This window comes from Syngnathus typhle, linkage group LG21, assembly GCF_033458585.1.
Source record: "Syngnathus typhle isolate RoL2023-S1 ecotype Sweden linkage group LG21, RoL_Styp_1.0, whole genome shotgun sequence".
NCBI classification, from domain to species: Eukaryota; Metazoa; Chordata; class Actinopteri; order Syngnathiformes; family Syngnathidae; genus Syngnathus; species Syngnathus typhle.
This window is the reverse complement of record NC_083758.1, coordinates 3,727,853-3,743,783: the sequence shown is the minus strand read 5'-3', so window position 1 is coordinate 3,743,783 and position 15,931 is coordinate 3,727,853. Positions and strand designations below refer to the sequence as shown.

Genomic DNA, 15,931 nt, shown 5'->3' with positions numbered 1-15,931 from the left:
CGTGTTCTCATCCGGTGTTAGAAATCTTTCCCCTTGTCGTCTTAATCAGGCAACAAAATATCGGACAAAACGCCCAGAGGCTGTCGGTTGAGCTTGCCAGGTGCCGATATTTATGGAATTCATCTAACGTTTATCATCTTCGCCTGCCGTTATTTTCGTTTATGTTTTATCGTTTTATCCCTCAGGCAACCCATCTTTTTCGGACTATAAGGCTCATTTAAAATCTCAAACATCAAGAGCACATTTCATATTTAAGTGTCCAGGTAAATTATTGAATTAAATTTGATTCAAAATTTATTGATTTAATTACTTTTCCTGCAATGTGCCGTAATGCAACTTATAATGTGTTAACGATGTTTCTTTGCTTTTATACTCATTTCTTTTAATTGTGTATGCTATTTTATGTGTGTACGGCGACCTTGAGTGCCTTGAAAGGCGCCTTATAAATAAAATGTATAAATTATTATTATTATTAAAACCTGGTGTGCCTTATCACCTTGTGCTCCCTTATAACCCGATGGACCTTATATATGGAAATTTCCAAAAATACACCTGTTTACTGAGACTCGTCATATATTTCGATCCGCCTTATAATTTGAGAAATACGGTAACCCAAACGTGCCTCCAACAAAACATAATTGGGTCATTTCTTAAAGGTCTGGGGGCATTAATTGATTACTGAATCAATGGCTTTTAGTATTTATCTACTTCCCAAAATGACGGAATGGTAGGTTGTTTTTCCCCAATAGAAGCTTTGAGGCAAATTACAAGCGATATGCTTTCCAAAATAAAGACTTTGGCATTGACCTCTTCGATTAGATAAGGTCAGTGAGACAGCGGCCTATAAATAGAGGGTGGCTCAAAGAGCCGTATAGTCACGGCTTGTGACACCTGCGGGTGATTGGGTGCCGCAGTCACGTCGGCGTGACAAAGTAAAGCGATCTCAATAGTCCTCGGCCCAGATGCCGAGTGGATAATAGCGAGCGGGTGAAAATCCGATCCAATTTTGAAAGGATGGATGTTGGGCGGAGGGGGCGGCGTGTTGGCAAAGTAGCCTAGCGGAGGGCACACAATGGAATACAACACATCCTATTTCGCCGCGGTTAAAATAGACGGAGATTTTCCAAGAATACACGCTTGACCGATGACATTGGTGCCAACGCCCACACTTCATGTTCCGCTTGTTTGTTTATGTGTGTGCTGGCCCGATGACCAATGTGGTGTTTTTATGAGGCGTTGGCGCTGGAAACTGCTCGGGCGGATGGTTGCAAATAGAAACCAGGATAAAATTATGTAATCTTAAAGTATGAGTGTGAAATTGCCTCCTGATAAAATATTGTGACTTCTAAATTCTTTGCTTTGACTGATTTTGTCTTTATCTATGGGGAAAATATTACTTCAGGTTGGTTTTCTTCAGCTCTAACTCAAGTTTTCAACATGATTGAGGGAATTTAGACCACTTGGCAATAAAAACTTAAGAGAATATGTAAATGTTATTATTTAATAGGGTGTGCACACTTGTGCAACCACACCATCTCAGTTTTTTTTTTTTTTTTAAGTTTTTTTTTTGCATGACTGGTTAGTTCAAACATCCTCACTTATAATAGGGTGTGTACACTTGTGCAACCCCATTATCTCAGTTTGTTTTGAAAATATTTGTTTTACATGAAGTCATTTCTCTCCTCATTTTTTTAAATTTCCAAAAATTAGGTATTTGAACAAGGTTGTGCAGACTCTTTACCGACCGGTTTGTCCCAGTTATAAGAGGGTGTGCACACTTCTGCAAACACATTATTTCCACTATCCTTTCTAAAAAAATTTTTTTTTTTTGTTATAAGTCACATCGGAACGACAATATTAGTTGATTTCTTGCGTATCACAACAACAACAACAACAAAATGACAACAGAAACTGGCAACTTAATGTGCATCACAAGTGTGCCGTCACACAGCGAGTCAAGTGATATGAAATTATTGACTTTTCCCCGCTCCAAGGCGACGCGCCATTACTCCAGCCCTTTAAAGATTGTCACCCCACTCGTTCCGGGAAGGCCGTGTGTTACGGTGGCGCTTTAATAACGCTCGCCGCCTTGAAGCTGCCAGCCAGTGATGAACTACTCAAGGTCGCACCGGCTGCGGTAGCACGCTCACGCCTTTGCTGGCCGTCTCATCCGAAGGGAGACGAAGCAAACTAGCGGCGCTGTTAAGGACGCGTCTTCTTTACCTTTGCTGGGATTTAAGCACCGCCGAGAGTGCCAAATGATTCTCATGCTCATTAGAGGAATAATAAATGTGCCTCGTGTAAATCGGGAAAGAAGCAGCCAAGTGATTATATGCTGCGGGAGATACGATGTTTCCCTTTACAGCCTTGATTTTCTACCGTGAAGCAGGAAATACCATATTGGCAATCAAAAAATTAAGGGTATGGTTATAACATAATGAGATAACACAAATTTCCTCAAATAGTAACCCTTAAAATCTCAGAGTGCCAACAATTTTTATTATAAATGAGTGGAGAAGAGTATAAGCCAACTCAGGGAAAGTTAAAAAAACCAAAATATAATCCGCAAATGGCAGCACTGGGTCTTGTTTAGATGAAATTAAAAAAATGCTTGAAAACATGACGGACCTCTGACAATTTGCAACCTGGGATTGATCGAAGTGTTTAAATCTACTCCAAAGAAATAAAAAATGACAGAAATTATTTCAATTTCCATGTAGACGTGACAATGTACACACAAAGCATGCAAACTACTAAATAGCATAAATTGTCCGAATCTTTATTTTTTTTTTTTTTACATTTTTGCTCCAAATAGGCGATTTTTGTACCAAAACAAATGTTGGTTCCGATCTCCGGCCCCCATCACCACCATCACACACACATACACAAACACACACACAGTAGAAGTCAGTATTACGCCAGCTGCCAGAGGCAATAGAAGAAAAATAATGGGAGACGCGAGCAAGGGGAAAAAAGAAAGAAAAGAAAAGCCCATGTGGCCGAGAGGGAGATTCTCATCTTCACTTGAATCAGCTGATGAGTCCCCCCCCACCTCCCCACAACCCCCCCCCTCCTTGTGTCTCCCCTTCCGCTTTGGCTTTACGTTTCAACCCTCTTTCTCCACGTCCAAGCCATCTGACTCACTCATCCTCTCTTGTGCCACCGTGGGAGAGCTGAGGGGCAGACAGAAGCGGCGTGTACACTTGCTATATTTGACAACACACACACACTCCTGACACACGCACGACTGCACAGGCATACGGAGACGAAGGGCGGAGGGAGGAAAAACAGCACACACACAATGTGTGTTGAGCGCAGGAATCAAAAACATAGCGGCACACGGGAGGGCGAGCGTGACGCCAGCACCTTCTCGTTCTGTCTGTGACACACACACACACACACACATGCGGGCGAGCACGCCGTTCACTCTTCTCCAGCTCACACACACCTCAGATCCTCACGAGCCAGCAAGGAGGACGCCACCGGACGTGTCATTCAAACAAGGATTGGATGTGAAGACGAGGATTAAGCATCTCCATCCGCTCTTGCCTCCACAATATAAGACAACAACCCCCCCCCCCCTCCCTCCTCCAAGCGTTTTTGATACAAGCAGGGGATTGTCTCGAAACGTAAAGAAGGATTATTATTCTTTTTATCCTCATCGGGATTATCAACGTATGGATCTATGTTTCTTATAGCTTCTTCCATTTTGGATTTGTTCAAAATAAAAATAATAGGGATGTTTTTTTAAGGAGGGATGCGTGAAAGAGGAGATCAGTGACACGTTGTGCGCGTTGAAATATTTAGTCGGAAGGTGAGTCTTTGCGTGTTCATAAATAATGTCTTTAAAGATATTCTTTTAACACTGTTGCTAAAAAAACTAAATAAAGTTTGCAAGGCATGTGATTGAGGGATTATTACCATGGCAACGTAAAAATAATTGAATAGTTTTGTTTATTATTGTGGTGGCAATTTTGCAATATGAGAAGAACAAAATCGAATACGGCTGAAGTTAAATGCGATGACTTCTTATTGATTTTTTTATCGCCCTCCTTCACAAGAGCTTCACACAAGTCTCTTAATTTAATCCTCATGTCATAAACCTAACACCTTCCTGGCAAAGAATTCAAATGTCATGTGAGTAGCAGGTGCGTACTAGCAATAAAGTATTTAATTTATCACCATAAAACAAATAATTCTACACTTTGCCCCAAAAAAAGTTGTTCTAACGCGTCGGGACTTTGTTATGATATGCTGTGACGCAATAGCATACTTTTGACCTCTATTCATCAAGATTGGGTTCAGTTTGACCTTCGCTTTTTGTCACCATCAATGTGTGTGTGATCTGATCCCAACGCCATGCATGTATGTGTGTGTACGTTATGTGTGCGTTGAGACACGTGTGCATCTTTGGCGCACTTGTCAACGCGCGCATGTCTGCATGTGTCAAGCTTATCGTCATGTATTTAGGCATCCGTTCATGTATGTGTGTGTGTCGTCTCCCGGATAGAAAAAGGCATTAAAAATTGATTTAGCGACGGTTGGCTGCACAGCTCTGCTTTAGTTGCATGGGGAGAAAAACAAATTGGACTAAAATGTATATTATGGTGTAAATCATATCTCTTTACAATATTGTGACTGAAATAAACATAAAATTAATTTAGAATGAGATTATTTCTTTGTTTCTTGTTTTTGACCTTGCATACAGTGTAGTTGTTGCTTTATTTTATTTTGATATATTTATTTACCCGCTAATTTGTCACACGAGTACACCAATGAAGGAGCTCTTGTTAAAAATATACTTTGTCGACGTGTGGTTAAATGAATGGTTAAAGTAACTTGTGATTTAACTTTGTGGCTTTCAAAAGCAAGTAATTAGTAGTAGTGGTTCACTTTTGAAATCAAGTGGAGCTAATCTAATCATGATAAATTAGATTAGATAAATGTAGATGTAGATTAGATAAATGTATCTAATTGCTTCTTAGGGCTTCTTTCGTCTAAGTCACAGGTGTCAAACTGAAGGCCCGGGGTCCAGATACGGCCCGCCACATCATTTTATGTGGCCCGCAAAGACAAATCGTGCATCAAATTCGTGTCATTACTAGAATTGCAAATTGTTTTCACTATTAAAAATATCTTTTTTTTAAAAATTGACCAGTTTTTACAAGTCTGATTTGAAAACGAGTTATTTGTTGTTTTGTTTTGTAGCGTATACTGTATATAATATAAGGAGCTCATACATTTATTTGGGTTGACAGTCATAATGGCCCTCCGAAAGAAACTATGACTACAATGCGGCCCGTGAAAAAAACGAGTTTGACACCCCTGGTCTAAGATTTACATTAGCTTAGCAATTAGCATAGCTTCACGTTCTCTTTGTCAGAATCGTATCTTATTTGCCTCTAGGTAGTTGTGAATAAGAGACTTGGAGGCGCAAGCCAGCAACAGCTTATTGGTTAGCAAGCTAGCTTAGCGCCTAGCATTCTATCAATAGTTCACGAGCAGCCATGAAAACAGAGAGGATGAGTGACGGGCAGGATGTCCAGCTCTATTGCAATTTTTACAATAAAGCAGGCATAATCAAAAAGCCTCATAGCTGGTCTTATCCGAAAATATTTTACCGACAAATTCTGTCAAGCGCCATTGTTAGTCAAAGTCGCACCTGCCAATGCCCTGATGACCAGGCGGAACATAATTTGCTGGCAAATGGGGCGGAAACCGCACTGGCGATATAAAACGATTAGTCACGCACGTCATGTTGGCCTGTACTGAAAAGATGAAGTACCTTTGGAAATGTAATCAATTTGGCAAGAGAGGGCAAAGATGGGCCATTATTTACCGCTTCTTTCAAGCCACACAATCTTTTTTTTCTTTTAAGAAAACCACATAAAGGCAGCACATGGTGCTATAAATCCAAGAGTGGACAGGAAGTGGCATGAACGGCATGTGCAGAGGGGTAGCAAGGAAAGACGAGAGGACATAAGACCAGTTAGGGGTCGGGGATGAGACGTCATTCGATTCCCCGCCTCGATGACGACCGCTCGGCCTGGCAGTGCGTGGGAGCGGCATGGGCTGCAGATCAATTTGGTGTATAAAAAAAATAATCTTTCTGAGAATAGCTTAATGCGATGCCAAAACATTTAAGGGACCTCTGCTTTTTCAATTGCATCCTAGCTAAGATGCTAAATAGCAACAATTTAATGAGAAACAGAATTGATCCAAACATCAATAGCCACCTTGGGATTGATCGATATTAGTGACATTGTTTAATTTCTTTGCTGTGGTTCATCAATACAGGTGATCATCTGTTAAATTGTTAGTATTGTTATTTACATTTCGGTAATTGCATTTATACAGCGATTCGAAAAGTCAGATTTCCCAGAGGAGGATATCGGCTAATGTGACTTTTTAGATCACATTCAGGGGAGGAGTCGACAATAACGTCTGTCAACCACATCAGGATCCGCCTCGTCCGTTGAATCCGTGTGGATCTGATCATTTGGCTGGGCTACTTAAAATGCAAATTCCCATAATCACTCGACACGGATCCTCACGCAGACCTCAATTCGTGCCACCGAGCGAACGAGAGAGAGAAAGAAGGGGGTGAAAAAAACACGTCTAATTATTGCACTACAGCCTAATCTGATGAGTGCCGTTATTTCACACGCGGCTAATTGGCTTCGGATGACACTCTGGTGAAAAGGGGCCGTCTCGTAGCATCGCGCCAACGTCGCCCAAAACGATTCCCATGTGCTACTCAAGTAGCAAGAAAGTTATTTTCGATCACTTGGGTATAACTTTTTTTTTTTAATAAATGACATTTGTGCGCTTCTATCGAAATCTCTAGTCACTGTTTTGGGTCATATCCTTCGTCCATTTTAGCCATTCGTTCATTTTATTTCCCGTTTATCTACTTCACACTTTGTGGCAGACAAACATGGTGGGAATCGAATCCCAGTGATATTTTAGCTGCCTCCAAATATAACTTAATCAGATGAACAGATGACTTGGGGGTTGTTTGACACCATCATCTGTGATTTGGCTGTAAAAGACGGGTATGGTGAATGACATGGGTGTCGGTGAATGAGTTTGCTGTTGTCAGTTCAGGTTAGCGGCAGGCTATTAACTGGCTAACCAGACATGTTAAGTTCAAGTATATTTTGTCACCATCTCGTCAATGAAATGATTGAAAGTGACGTTAATGTCTTTTTTTTCAGGTGATTGAGCTATTTGCAGTCGCCGCCCCTGTGGAGGCTGCAAGCATGGCCGCTTGACGCCTCCCGCTGCCATCGCCACCGGGGAACTCGCACGTCATGCCCCCCCACAGCTACTCCCCAGGGGGCGTCGGCCTGCCCCCGTCAGCATTTGGTCAGTGTAAGAAACTCTGTTCTCGTTCTGATTGATCCCATCTATTATACTCCCAATGATACATGTGGTACAGTCTGTTTTGACAGCTGCTAATGTTAGCATGCTCGGCATACTTGCACGCGCACACAGATAGACAAAGGATAAGGGCATTGAATATGCTGTGGCCGTGAGCGCAATCCTTTCATGAAATGCCACTCCACAGTGTGTAAGTCTCTAGATGCCAAACAGCAAGGAGAAAATGGCCGAAAGGTTGTTTCTTTTTTTGGTATCATTCTCCACTATTTCTATGACAAAACATTTGTAGGACGATTTTAGCTAGCCTGTTTTTACAAGAATTTAGTGAGACAAAAGCTAAGGTGTTGTGTTAAGTAGGAAACACTTTTTGGATGAGTGCCTCTACCATGCAATTAAGTCGCTGGCAAGACTGTAACACTGAGATTATTGCCTTGCCAAAACTCACTCTCGCTCAAATCAATAGCCTTTATTGGCGGGTGTGGGTTTGGCGCTTGTCTACTTTTGACTCTCTTAGGATCATGCTTTTTATGTACCGTTTTTTTCCGTGTATAGTGCGCAAAATTTAACTAATTTATTGTCCTAAAATCTGGGGTGCGCATTATACATGGGTACAAAAAAAAAAAAAAATAATAATAATAATTTTTTTTTTTTTTTTTTTTTTAAGTCCCAATGATCGTCACACACGCAGGGAGGCAATTGGTCCCATTTTTATAGTCTTTGGTATGGTCTTAACTAGGCTGGATGTAATTTTTTTTGTTGGCGTTGATTTCTCCGACTGCCCGTAAACGCACCACCGCGCTTCGTGCGCGCACGGGACAGCAAACGAGCAGGTGATCGAGCAAGCGTCTGATACGAGAGCATTGCGGTCGCATGGAGCGTGTTTGAAGTGAACAGCAGAGAAGAAAGGCAAAGTGTTGTGAAATAAAATGCACAGAACGGATGCGCAAGACACGTCAGCTATATAAAGAGCGAGAGTTGTTTTCTTCCTATTAGTTTCAATTCACAGTTTAATTAACAGTTTCAATCAGCAAATAACAAAATGCGTATTACAGGTAATATTTTATTTCACAACACTTTGCCTTGTTCCTTTCGTCTCTGCTGTTCATCCTAAAACACAAAGGCGCTCTTTAAGCAATGCGACAGTGAGCGCCCGGCGCGCTGCGGTTGCGCGACCGCACCAAATTAAGCTCCCTGCGCAGTGCGCACTGAGGTCCACTTAAATTTTAGAAAGTACATCAGGACTTTAAAAATATCTTCTAAATTTCAGCGACGGCTATGTCACAATAATCGACCAGCCCGGTGCAGTTGGGCGGTCGGCGGCGCGCTACGGTTGAGCGTTCTCTCGCACGCTCTCTCTCTCGCTCTCGCACACACGCAAACCGGATATCATACGGAGGCCGCCATTACAGATGCGCAGAACGGATGAGCAAGACACGTCAGCTATATAAAGAGCGAGAGTTCAGTTCTCTACCTAAATCCGTATTACAGGTAATATTTTATTTCACAACACTTTGCCTTGTTCCTTTCTTCTCTGCTGTTCACTTCAAACACGCTCCATGCGCACGGAGCGCGGTGGTGCGTTTACGGGCAGTCGGAGAAATCAACGCCAACAAAAAAAATTACATCCAGCCTAGTTAAGACCATACCAAAGACTATAAAAATGGGACCCATTGCCTCCCTGCGTGTGTGACGATCATTGGGACTTAAAAAAAAAATAAAAATAATAATAATAATTTTTTTAAAAAAAAAAAAATCATAAAAATTGGGTGCGTATTATACATGGGTACAAGCTTTTTTCCAGCATCAGCATGCCATTTTTAGGGGTGCGTACTATACATGGGGGCGCACTATACACGGAAAAAAACGGTAAGTCAAAGTTTTAAGTGAAAACTGACATTAGGAAAATGCGAAAGTTCAAGTAGGGAAAGATAATCATCCAGTTCCAATATCAACAAGCCAGTTAGCATCTCAAGCTAGCTGAGGAAGCTATCATCCAGCTAGCAAGTTAGCTTGCATCTGAAACTACCCGAGGACGCTCCAGGCTAGTTATCATTGAGCTATCAGGCTAGTTAGCATCTTAAACTACCAGTCACATATCACCCAGTTGAAAAGCTAGTTAGCATCTGAAGCTAGCTGAGGGAGGAGTTAGCCAACACCCGGCTAAAAGCTAAAGTGGGCTGAGATGTGACAAAATAAAATGTAGTTATTGTCGAAAACGGCCATTTTTATGATGAAGTGTTCCTTGGTGTGCTAAACAAGACTGCCTCATCTCGACTGAAGAGTCAAGAGGCATGTAACGCAACATGGCACCATTTGAAAGTCAGGAAGAAGAGGAATAATTAATAAAAGAGGATTTGAGAGCAATCCTAATCCATCCCCCTCTCATCCCAGTGTCAGCAAGTGCAGCCTAAACCTCCACACCTTGTTCAGCCTGTGTTGTTTGTATTTGTGTGATGCTATGACACGTGTGTGAGTAAGCGATGATTCCAGAGCTCTGGCAACGAGATGATGCGGGTTAAATGGTGGTGCTCTTGACGTGAGCTGCAAACTTGTCTCACGGCGCCTTTCTCACTTGTCCTAAGCATCAGTTGACGGTACCTCGGTTGCTACGGCAACACGGCGTTACCTTGTCAGAGTTGAAATAATGTGGTGGAGCAGCTGATATGCATGCGCGTGCCGCTTCGTGTTTCATACCTTTCAAGCTAAGGGTGTTAAAACAGAAATAAATAAAAAAAATAGAAGAAATACACAAACACACTAGCTGGCTGTTGTCCATATGCTGAATAAATGATGCTTCTGTTTACAGAGCGGATCAGACAGCCCTTGACAAATTACACAGGCAGAGCAGCTTGAGAATGAAGTGGAAAAATAGTGTGCTGTGAAAATATTTTCCTGCATGTCACCACATTTCATCAGCGAACCATCATTGATGAAAATGGCTGCCGCTTGACGTTCCGTTTGAATACATCGAGTTGCCAGAAGCTCAGCCGTAAATTTCGGCTTGTAAAAACGTCAATGCAGCTAAAATCTCGGGTGTTTGATTATCATTCCATAGGGTTAAATCGAACCAATCAAAAGCGCATTTGACAAGTTGCTGGGCATTTATGATGACAGACAGACTGCTAGTTAATTAAGGACTTCAGATAAGAGACAGCTGGTGGAGCTCCTTATCGGAAAACAGCTCGGCCTTCGGGTAACGTCCGACCGGATGACATCATCGACGGGTCCGGTGTCCCCTAGGGCCCACCCGCGGGATATTACATGTCAGACAGCTGCGTTGTCAAGGTGATGCGGACAAACATTCTTGTGTTGACATCACAACTGGATAGCAGGAAGTAGCAAGTCAAATATCGGTTCAGCGAGACTCCTTGGTATCCATGATGGACGATTGGGGGACAGAGACTGAAAGACCCGTGGCTTAAAGTGAGGATGCCGGGAAAGGCCCTTTATAAGCAAAGCAGAGGATTTGCAGCAGCTAAAATAAGACAAAACAACCACCACCACCTCCTCCTCTTCCTCCTCCATGCGAGCAGCTCAAACCTCTCATAAATGTTGAAAGTTGGGGAGGGAGAGTGGGAGGGAGCAACACGAGGAGAAGAAGCCAGGGAGGGAGGAATAGTTGGATGGCGTGGAAAAATATCCTCGCGAAGACACGATTTGCGCGTGATTTGACGTGTATCCCAAACAGAACCGTCTCCTCCGCCTCTCCGTTACATAACGGCGCTCATATACCTCTGTCATCTTAAATCTCCTGCAACGGTTCTAACCTGCAACGGCAAATTCAAAGCTACTGCAGATATCCTCCTAAGAGGGAAGAATATCAGCAAAACTGTTAATCTCTCGTCGTTCATTTGTGAAGTCAAGTGATTTTTGGAAAATCGGATTCACATTCTGCACAGTTCATGGTCAGGTTGAGTCTGGTGTCCGAGGAACCGATGGTATCTCCAGATGTGTGACGATACAGAACTTTATCCGTATAATGTACGAACAAATGACACGCACCCCTGAGAAATAAATGCTAATTCTACTCACGAATTCTGCTGTTGGGCAGTTTAAAAAGTGCAACGTCTGTGTCTGGAGTCGCTTTCTTGAGATCACACTTTGTCAGCACTCGACATTCACGCGTCAGGCATATGGACCCAAATAGACACAAACATTGGCAAAAGGCTTAAACAGAAAGTATCGCCCTCACATTCTGGGTTTTCTTGATTCTTCCCTCCAGTCTTCCTCTGCCTGCTGGTGGTGCTACTCCGACCAGCTTGTTCCTGCCCTCCCCCATGTCTATGCTCCTCAGATGGCCTGCTGGTGGACTGCGGGGGCCGAGGTCTCTCCACCCCGCCTCCCGTGCACCTCCTCCCCGCGGGGAGTCGCTCGCTCCTGCTGGCTAACAACAAGCTAGCCTCGCTGGGAGCGTCGGCATTCGCTAACCTCTCCTCTCTGGAGGTTTGTGCAGTTCACCGTTGTGAGGTCATTTCAAGGCACATCTGACATTGTTGCGTCACATTACAGGAGGTGGATCTCTCAAACAACTACCTTGACAATTTACCGGCCGGATTATTCAGGGACATGAGCAATCTGACCAAACTGAGCCTGCACAACAACTCTCTCACAGGAATGGACAGAGATCTCTTTCAGGTATGAACGACACACCTCACACATACAAATTGACCATATAAGGAAATCCATCCAAGTTTTGGCATCAGCCCAGGCACTAATTTCCAGAATCTACCAGTATAGCCGAGCATGACTTTACTTAGGACAGACAAAGCTATCATCAATCACCCGTTGACATTTGGCATTCCCGGAAGCGACAATCATTGATCCGAAACTGGACTGCCAAAGTAAATCTGCTGGTCCTGCTGTTCTTACAGGGTTTGGGGGGTCTCCAGAGTCTCGATCTTTCACTCAATGGCCTGGCATCAATTCCTCTGGGGCTCTTGGATGAGGTACAAGGTCTCAGGTAAACAAACATCCGGGCGAAGACACAGTTGTCAGTTCCTGTTTATTGATTTCGAAATATTCCCGGTGTAGATGGTTGTCCTTGGCTGGCAACAGACTTCGCGGCTTGGAGAGGGCAGCATTTGAGCCACTCGCCCACCTCCAACACCTGGAACTAGGACACAACCCCTGGGAATGTGATTGCAACCTGCGGGAGTTCAAACACTGGATGGAGTGGTTATTATATCGAGGTGAGCGTCTGATTGATGTCATAGCCGTTCCGAGCAGGGTGTTTGTGATTGGCAATGATGAGGTGCAAGGAAATCATCCCCGTCTGGATGCACATTTTATGTGTCGATGCATCAAGGGAAGCGCAGCTGATCCCGTGGTCTCTCCTCATGTGTGAAAATCTGCATTCACCTCAGTGCCTCAGGCCTCGGCTGCTTCACTAATGAAGCAACATCTCCATTATTCTCGCTCCAGTCCGCTCTGCTCTGGCTCAGTCTGGCCATATTGCAGCGTTTGGCAAAGAGACATCTTGAGATTGACAGAGCACATTGCCGGTGCCAATAAATTCACCCTGTTGGCATGTTTTCAGAAAGAGGGTCCTTTCTAAGAGTGTCATCTCCGCAAGTCCATGGCCTCCTGGATTAGACTCAATCGTGTCGGACCATACCCTGGAGGTCCGGTATCCCGCATCTATTAGAGGTTTGCCCTCCTATAAACATTTCAAATGATCAGGATCTTTTTCCAGCTCCTGCAGAGCTTACTGATCATTGGAATGAGGTGAGTTGGAGGAGGGGAACATCTAAAACATGCAGGATACCAGACCTCGAGAACCAGAGTTTGACACCTGTTCCCTAAATTTGCAGCTTGCCAAGGAAATGAAAGGAAGTTTTTTCTTCCGCGTACAAGAGAGAGCTAAACAGGACATGCCATCTCGTGAATTATACAGTGGAAGGCCTCAGTTGAGTCTATCTCCAAGTTAGTGTCGAGGGCGCGCGTGTGATGTATGACTCATTCCGGTGTCGGTATACCACCCCCCATTTGTCTTCGCTTGCTGTCTTGTCCTCTTAGTCTCAATTAACCGGCTTCACAGGCACGAGGTATTTCCTTAATGACCCTCCTCTTGTCCCCCTGTCATTTTCTCTCCTTCAGGCGGAAAGGTGGATGCGATGGAGTGCACGCTACCCAAAGACCTGCGGGGGCGAGACATCCGCGGCGTTCCAGTAGAAATGTTCAACTACTGCCTCCAGCTCGAGGACGAGAACGGAGGAGGTGACGGATCCCGAGGAGGTCCGCCCTGCAGCAGGGGGGTTCTTAACCCCAGTGGGGCGCCGTCAATTTCTGGCGGTGATGACTCCTCTTCAAACACAGGAGGAGGAGCCGGGGGCGGTGGAGAGGCCCCGGCAGATTGCGTACGAGCTCGCTACCGCCCCGTGAGCGTGCGTCGCGCCATCGGCACGGTAGTGATCGCTGGGGTGGTGTGCGGGATCGTTTGCATCATGATGGTGGCGGCGGCCGCGTACGGGTGCATCTACGCCTCGCTGATGGCCAAGTACCAGAGAGAGCTGAAGAAGAGGCAGCCGCTCATGGGAGACGGCGAGGCGGACGCGGACGATCGAGAAGAGAAACAAATCTCCTCGGTGGCGTAGGGGAGCCACGGACAAGAGGTTTCGTTAGGCTAAGGGCTCAAAGAGGAGAACGGGTTTGAAAAAGAAAACAATGATCACCACCTTCAACTCTCCAAACGTCACCAACTTTACTTCTTTCAAAGCCTTCCTCCTCGCCTTTATTTTTTTATCCTTTCATCTCGCCTACTACCCACTTACTGATGCTGTTGGGCTTCTGAACTTAGCACCAGAGAGATCAAGAAGGTTTCATCTAATGTGCATCTATCAAGTCATCGAAGAGCAGATCTTGTAATTTTCAGGGACTCTGTAGTGTGCTTATGATCCGACCAATGTTCACGTACAAGACAATACTATGGGCTATATATCTGCTCTTTCAAGACTCGAAAACCTAGTCCAGACAAGTCCTCACAGAAGGGGTAATCTAGTTAGCCAATACTTGTAATGCAATGTCTCAGAACAAAACACCAGGACCAGATTTCAGTTTCTTTCTGGTCCGTCTCAGGTGTCCATATTGTTGGCCGTTTATCCAGGGAAGCCTCAAATGTTCTTAATATTTCTCAAACCATGCATCTCATAATCCCGACAAGCTCCATCGACAGACTTCAGAACTTTCCAGCACTTTATCGCCCTAATCTGTTACCCGCAATGGTTTCCCTTTCCTGGCCTTTTTTTATAAAACCATCCTACCCGGAGGGATTAGCGCTAACAAGGGATTAAACTAAAAGATGCTGCTATCAAAACAAACACACCCCTCCGAAACACACACACTCTCCCCCAAGCCTTTATCTCTCCAACCATCTTTCCATCCAGTTGCTATAAATGGAAAGTCCTCCTGAAAGATTTCCATATGGTTTCTTTCCTCATAATTATCCGTAATATGCGATGAAGGCTTGCATCAGCCTGATTTGAACACGCCACTGCCAAAGAGAATTTGATTTGCATTCCGGCTGAGTGAAAATAAACTTTCATTGCATATTCCTCTATTAAAAACAATCCCCTCCTTGCGTAAATTGGCCTGAAAGAAACCTATAATTAAAGTGTGTATGACGCAGATACATATTATAATCGTCCAGCACTAGCTAGGCTAATATAGCTAGCTATATCTATAGCTATATCTAGCTAGCTAGAATTAGCCAGTATGGTGTCCCAGCCTGAATTGTGACCCTTCCAAAAATATTCCAAATTCACAATGTTTGTTTTTTGTTGTGCTTATAACGCTCGTATGTTTTGTTTGGAGTATCACTGTAATGTTTGTTCATTAGTCGTCATTTTATCGGGCTGTGTCGAGTTCCTACAAAAGACAAGAGTTCGCCATACATGTAAAATAGTGTAAATGTCATATTGGCAATCTTTTCAAAACTAAGGCGAAACTCTGTCTGCCAAAGTCGGAACTTTACACTTCCCGGCCTGCAGGTGTCGTGCTGTTAGTAGCTAAGTATCTTAGCTAGCTGAATCCTGTTCTTATAACCCGTGTGTGTGTACAGAATAATAAAATATAGTTTGCTACTAACAACATAACGACTGAAGGGCCTCCAAAGTATACTGGCCAGAATTTGGTGGTGTGTTGTGTGTGTTATGACGATGATTGTGTTTTAGGCAATGGCGATAACGAAGAATTTCCGAGTACATATGCATTGACGGAAATAAAAACATATCACACTCTATTCCAAGGCGTGACTAAACCACCATTGTGTCTATTTATGCTCAATTTGAGCACACACGCACTATTTCCAGCAAAGGGTCAAATCATGTAATCAAATAAAATGAAGTAAACATACACACAGGGTCAAAGCAGGGAAGGAATCAGCGGCGATGGCGGCTCCTCTGTGTGCGTACTAATCCTTATCTTGTTCTTTACGCCTCAATCCCTTCCAACACTTTTTTCCTTTCTCATCAACTCTGTCCTTCTCGTCTCCTCTCGCGCTTATCTCGTGTCCATTTATCTTCCTGACACATCTTTTCTCATCATTTGGAGT

The 15,931-nt window shown here is 43.8% G+C and overlaps 2 protein-coding genes across 7 annotated transcripts in view; one reads left to right on the top strand and one right to left on the bottom strand.

The window, feature by feature from the left end:
• cacna2d4a (calcium channel, voltage-dependent, alpha 2/delta subunit 4a) overlaps positions 1–15,931 on the bottom strand; it is a 34,389-nt gene that overhangs the window by 9,857 nt on the left and 8,601 nt on the right. The window lies entirely within an intron of this gene.
• Positions 3,176–15,619, top strand: lrtm2a (leucine-rich repeats and transmembrane domains 2a). 6 transcript variants are annotated; one of them, XM_061269096.1, is made up of 8 exons: positions 3,176–3,675; positions 3,753–3,814; positions 7,218–7,374; positions 11,606–11,826; positions 11,893–12,018; positions 12,255–12,343; positions 12,415–12,572; positions 13,480–15,619. In XM_061269096.1, the coding sequence occupies exons 3-8, from the start codon at positions 7,314–7,316 to the stop codon at positions 13,974–13,976; spliced, it is 1,152 nt and encodes a 383-aa protein (XP_061125080.1). In that variant the 5' UTR covers positions 3,176–3,675; positions 3,753–3,814; positions 7,218–7,313; the 3' UTR covers positions 13,977–15,619. The 6 variants fall into 6 exon arrangements, with proteins under 6 accessions (XP_061125080.1, XP_061125079.1, XP_061125085.1 ...); XM_061269095.1 differs by having other exon boundaries at positions 3,176–3,814; XM_061269101.1 differs by having other exon boundaries at positions 3,177–3,814; positions 7,218–7,368.

What these genes read in the sequence shown, in the direction of transcription:
- lrtm2a (XM_061269096.1), top strand. Translation starts at nt 7,314, where the DNA reads ATGCCCCCCCACAGCTACTCCCCAGGGGGCGTCGGCCTGCCCCCGTCA. An exon ending in TGGACAGAGATCTCTTTCAG is followed by an intron (nt 12,019 to 12,254) that starts GTATGAACGACA and finishes CTGTTCTTACAG; the next exon opens with GGTTTGGGGGGTCTCCAGAG. An exon ending in GATGAGGTACAAGGTCTCAG is followed by an intron (nt 12,344 to 12,414) that starts GTAAACAAACAT and finishes TTCCCGGTGTAG; the next exon opens with ATGGTTGTCCTTGGCTGGCA.